The sequence below is a fragment of the Triticum dicoccoides genome, chromosome 2B, assembly GCF_002162155.2.
Source record: "Triticum dicoccoides isolate Atlit2015 ecotype Zavitan chromosome 2B, WEW_v2.0, whole genome shotgun sequence".
Classification (NCBI taxonomy): Eukaryota; Viridiplantae; Streptophyta; class Magnoliopsida; order Poales; family Poaceae; genus Triticum; species Triticum dicoccoides.
In genome coordinates, this window is record NC_041383.1 from 157,110,954 (window position 1) to 157,116,926 (window position 5,973).

Genomic DNA, 5,973 nt, shown 5'->3' on the forward strand with positions numbered 1-5,973 from the left:
TGGGGCATTTGTGTTTGAAATAAACACGAAATTCATAATACCGACCACTTTCATTATTATCTGCTACTGCACCGACATAGCGTATGCCTAGTGTTGATGGTCCCAGTGATCATCAAGAAGCCAAACCATCCTACAAATTTGAAACAAAGCATTCTTGTCAATACGAAAATCTTTTCAATACAAATAAACTAAAGTAGGGCTACTATATGCAAGATTCAGAGCATATGTATCCAAAGCATTCTTGTCAATAGGAATATAATTTCAATACAAATAAACTAAACTAGGCCTACTTCATGCAAGATTCAATACAAATATCTTTTTCATAGAAATAACATGTCGGCCTGTGTATCCAAAGCATATCTTTTCAATACAAATAAACTAAACTAGGGTTGCAAAATAATAAAGATCATCTACAAATTTTGAAGTCCCACTAATCTATATACATGCAAGATTCTAATCTAATCAAACAAGGGTTCCCCAAATCTTGAAAAAAACATATATTTTATGGATAGAAAGAAGGGGATCAGAGGAGAGTACCTTCTAGGATGGATTGGTGAAGAAATTCACGGACCAAATCCTCAGATCTGAAGGATTTGGAAGAGGGGATCGAGAGGGGGCGAGGAGCCAGCCGCTGCTGCGTTCTGTAACTGCTGGGAGAGGGGAGAGGCTAGCGCGCGGCAGCTGCATCTAAGTCAATGTGCAACGCCTAAGGGCTAGGCGCTGCACATTACATGTGGGGCGCCTAGCTCTAAGGCGTTGCACTGCTGGGTGCGGGTCCCGGTGCTGCCACGCTGGACATATGTGCAACGCCCCAGAGCTAGGCGTTGCACAATAGGGTGTGGTATCTTCATGTCAGGCGCCACCTAAAAAGGTCAACCCAATGAATTTTTTTTATGAGCAGTTCATTTTGTGAATTGATTTCATCCACAGGTCAAAAATGTCAAATTTGCCGAAAGATCATACCTCATATTTAGTGCTATGCATTTGAATGCCTTATATTTCATCCCCTATATCCATACGAACCATGCAAAATATTTTCTACGTGGCACATACACCACACTAGGCTAAACTAAGCTTCGTCATCGAAGATGTCCACGACGTCCGTGCCGGGCGTCACGTAGATGGGTGCGTAGGAGGGCTCCGGCTCCTCCTCCTCATCATCCTCATCCCTAAACGCAAGCATCTAGTCAACTTTGCCGCGTGCTCCGCCTTCGCTTTTTCACGGACGACGTCACTTGGCCTTCGTCGCCTATTTCGGCGGGAGGGAATCAAGGATCGCGTGCTGCTCCGCCTGCAGATACGTATCTCCACCGCCCCCCACGTCCTCCTCCTCCCGCTATGTGTCCTCAGCGTCCTCCTCCCTGCTTTGCATCCTCCCCGTTCTTCTCCCTCCTCCTCCTCCTCCTCCTCCTTCAAGTCCTCCTCCGGATCCACCTCGTCCGGAGGTAGCCCCTCGGCGATCTGGGTTTCGCGCCTTGACCGGATATGCTCAAGGAGCTGCAATCGGCGCTCCAACATTAGATATGGGTAGCTCCTTGCCCGGCGGCGTGGGGGCATGGCTACTACTAGTGGCGAATGGCGAGTGGGAAGTGGCGGCGGCGACAGACAGGATGGGGAAATGTGGATGGGTTGGGCACTACGCTGCCTGTCGGAGCGGTGCCACGCCGCGACAAAGCAGACCAGCTTCGGACCGATGGTTTCAGAGTGTTTCGTGTGGGACCCGACCATGCGTTTGTTTGAGGTCCATTTGAGACGTCCAGGGTCGGTTTTTTGACCAGTCATTGACCGGGCCGTCCGCCCGACCGTATTCTGCTTCAGCTGGTCATCTTAGCAGATCAAAAACCTTTTCTGTATATTTTTTCTTGTTCTGCAATTAGTACTAGTACTCTGCTACGGGATTGTGTGCTCCTCCACTTCACTGCGGATGGGCAGAGGAAGAAGATACCGTCGAGAAGATGGCACAGGAAAACGACGACGCTGCAGCGACCAGCGGATCTCGCTTGTGACCACGTCCACGTACGCAGTAGTACGTGCGAATAATCCGCGACCACAGTCATCTGACGTGCGTCTGGCTCGCCAGCAGTGCCAGTACAAAACCCCCCGGGTGTCCGGTCCGGGCCGGGCCGAAGCGATCCGCAGCTAGCAGCAGCACGCGGAGCCGTCGCCGTCGCCGTCGCCTCCCCGTGTCGCTAGCCTTCCATGGAGTAAGTAAGTAGAGCAGGGAGTAGTATATTACGCCAAGCCAAAGCTTGCCTCCCCGGCCGCGCTCACCAGCACGACAACGGCCGCGCACGCAAACGCAAGCCAAGGCGGGTAGGCGGAGGGAGCGCGCGCTTTTCTTGCACCGTCGCGTCGATCGCGACTCGCGGCGTCGAATGCTCGTGGCCGCTCTGAGGCACATGCTGCGCCGCGTCCTCGCCGGCCTCCGCGCGCTGCACCCGCGCCCGCGCAGGCGCCGGCATGGTGGCGCTGGCGCTGCTGCCGGTGCCGGAGCGGCGACGGTGCCCAAGGCGCGCGTCACCGTGCGCCGGCTCGGCAGCAACGGCAGGAGCAAGGCCAGCACCCCGCGCGGCGGTGCTGATGGGTCGGCGCCCGGCGAGGGACGGCAGCCGGTGACCATCCGCGTGGCGACGTTCAACGCTGCCCTGTTCTCCATGGCGCCCGCGGTGGCCGCAGTCCCTGAAGCGGGAGCGGAGCACGAGGCCGCGCGCCGGAGCGGCGCCGGCACGGGCACGGGCGCGCGGCCGCGGCCCAAGGGGATCCTGAAGGCGCAGGCGAGCCTGCTGTCGCGGACGCCGAGCAAGGCGCGCGTGTCCATCAACCTGCAGGACAACGAGATCTCCCTGGACCGGAGCGGCAAGCTCGGCAGCCCGAGGGCCCGGAAGCCGCAGAGCCGGCTAACGCAGGTTGTCGTTGGCGGGCTGGACGCGAGCCGGCGGCGGAGCGTGGAGGAGGTGCTGCGGGAGACGGGGGCGGACATCATCGGGCTGCAGAACGTGCGCGCCGAGGAGGAGCGCGGGATGCGGCCGCTGTCGGAGCTGGCGGGCGCGCTGGGCATGCGGTACGTGTTCGCCGAGAGCTGGGCGCCCGAGTACGGCAACGCCGTGCTCTCCCGCTGGCCCATCAAGCGCTGGAAGGCGCTCCGCGTCGCCGACCAGTCCGACTTCAGGTCAGTGAGAGTCAGTCCGTCAGTCGCCCTCCGCCGCCCACGGCGGGCGTCGCTCGCTCCTTTCTGCTTCTGCATCGGATTCGGGGCTGCGGGTCATGTCGTGGTCCGAACGAATGTTCCATCCTCTTCCACTGTAAACAATCACACGCCCGGCCCGCAGTCAAACGTCGCCAGTGCGCCACATTAGTGCCTCGTCCTTGCGCCCGACCAGGGCTCGTGAGCCGCTGGCCATGCCAGGCCGGCGACTGTTGCCGGACAGTGGCTCTCGCTCGTCGGTGCGACCGGCGTGGTGGCCTAGCCCGTGTCCTTTTCGCCCCAAGCAGCGTCTCCTGCTAGTACCAGCTAGCTGCTCGTTTTGGCATGAACGTACGGGTACGGTGGTTGGTGCATTGCATGCGCGCCTGCCCGCGTCGCGTCCTCGGCCGGACCCCGCCCGGTGGCCGGTGCGCCGTCGAGCTGTTCCGCCCGGCATTATTGCCCTCCCGCGCGCACGCACGCCCGGACTAGTAAACAATCTCCATGGACATTCCTGAGCTCCAGACATAACCTTAAAGCTTCTTCTCATTTCCGTGCTCATTTGATTATTGTTTTCGCCGGTGGAAGCTTCTTGTTGCTTAGCCGGGCAGTATCCCGGCTGACCCGTGTTGTGAGCCAAAAGTGGTAGCAGGAACCGGGCTTTACCTGCCACTAGTGCGAGTCAACCCGACCCCACGTCCGACAAGCAGCTAGATGCTTAGGGAGTAAGTATGACACATCCTTGATCCACAACTTAGCTAAACTGCCTCTTTGTTTAGGATTATTAGTTTAGTACACTGGTACTAATAAGCCATGGATTAGGTGAAACAGCTCCCTTGGCATTTGGCACCACACACGCACACACTTTCTTTCTCTCTCTGTGCATACAGCGTCCACAATCCAAGGGCAAACGGCCGGCTCCGAGGGTCCATGCTTTTTTTCTCTTCTTTTTGGTAGCTTCCCCCGTGACTGATCAACCGGAAACCCTGAGCTAACACTGGCCGCCCCCGATCCATGGTTAGACTTAGACCGACGGTTAGAGTGTAAGCGTGGAGTCGCCGTCGACGAACAGTCCGGAGTAGCTGGGCAGGCCCTTTCCGGGCAACGGCGGCTTCAATTCGGATCAACGGACAGCCGCTCCCGGCCATGCAAGGGAGCCACGAGAGTAATTGCACTGTGTTTCTGTTTTTGTTTTTGTTTTGTGTCCGTGTGATATCGTGATCACGAAATCTCTAATTATAATAATAATGGATCGAAAGCCGAACGTGCATAAATTCCCCGGCCTCTGTTGCTGTCTCAACTTAATTGAGGCCCTGTCACCATTTGAATGCCGAATGATTGTCGTGGAGAGGTGAAAAATTGAAGACGTGTGTGATGGCGCATGCAGGAACGTGCTGAGGGCCACGATCGAGGTGCCGCGGGCCGGGGAGGTGAACTTCCACTGCACGCACCTGGACCACCTGGACGAGAGCTGGCGGATGAAGCAGGTGGACGCCATGCTCCGCTCCGTCGACGGCCCCCACATCCTCGCCGGCGGCCTCAACGCGCTCGACGGCACCGACTACTCCGCCGACAGATGGGCCGACATCGTCAAGGTCTTCAATCTTCTCCGAATGGTTTGGAAACCTTGGACATTATGAGCAATTCTGAAGATTTTGGTATGCGTTTTGCAGTACTACGAGGAGATCGGCAAGCCGACGCCCAAGGTGGAGGTGATGAAGTACCTCAAGGGGAAGCAGTACGTGGACGCCAAGGATTTCGCCGGAGAGTGCGAGGCCGTGGTGGTCGTGGCCAAAGGCCAAGGTACGATTGACAATGCCACGTTCATAATGCTCCGTCTGATGCCAGTGTCACTTCAGTACTGAACCTTATTACACTGAACTGAAACACCAGATGTGCAAGGGACGTGCAAGTACGGCACGAGGGTGGACTACATACTGGCGTCGCCCAGCTCCCCCTACAAGTTCGTGCCGGGGTCCTACACGGTCGTCTCCTCCAAGGGGACCTCGGACCACCACATCGTCAGGGTCGACGTCGCGATAGTGCCGGACACCAGGGACGCCGACGAGCAGGCCACCGGGGGGCGGAAGCAGAGGGTGGTCAAGATGAGCAAGAAGGGGTCCAGAAAAGGGATATGGGCCGCTAAATGATGATACTCCGTGTGATTGTTGGAGTCCTTCTCCAGTACATTCTTTTTTCTTTTTTACTCCTTGTTTTTGGCGTTGTTGGTAGAGGTGATGTTGGTTGCTTTCAATTCAATTGTGTATACGGCTGGGATGGCTAGTGGTTGAAGTGGGACTGAAGAATGTGATGTATAAGTAACCAGGAGGTGGAAGCAAGCAATGTATTTTTGGGATGGCTTCCATGCCGCTGTTGCCTGCTGCCTTGGCCCTGTTTTCACATTCAGGGTGGCTTCGGGTGGGCGGTCTCTGTTGCCTAAGTTACAATTTACAAACCAGAAGTGGATGCAGCACAAAGCTGGCAAACTATACCGATCGTCTACCGAAATGTACACCCGCCTGAAGAATCTAGAGCAGGAAAATTGCTTCAGCTTCAGTACTACAGTCTTCGCATATCATCGATGGTACCGACCGTATGTATAATCATGGGTTGATGTATCCCAACCACCATGAGAACTGTCCAACTGTGGATCACGAACGTGCATGGCCGGGCGCGCGGGCATGTGGCCCTCGCGCCTGAAGGGTGCGGATCACCTGTATTGCCATGCGGACGAGATCACGAGATGGAGGTGATGGATGCTGGATAATTAGATGCAATCGTTGGTCCCG

The 5,973-nt window shown here is 56.4% G+C and overlaps 1 protein-coding gene across 1 annotated transcript; it reads left to right on the forward strand.

Annotated features, from left to right (window-relative positions):
• The first annotated feature begins 2,159 nt into the window (after positions 1 to 2,159).
• LOC119362737 lies at positions 2,160 to 5,547 on the forward strand. The gene is made up of 4 exons (XM_037627989.1): positions 2,160 to 3,169; positions 4,572 to 4,779; positions 4,858 to 4,987; positions 5,078 to 5,547. The coding sequence occupies exons 1-4, from the start codon at positions 2,376 to 2,378 to the stop codon at positions 5,332 to 5,334; spliced, it is 1,389 nt and encodes a 462-aa protein (XP_037483886.1). The 5' UTR covers positions 2,160 to 2,375; the 3' UTR covers positions 5,335 to 5,547.
• The last annotated feature ends 426 nt before the right edge of the window (positions 5,548 to 5,973 follow it).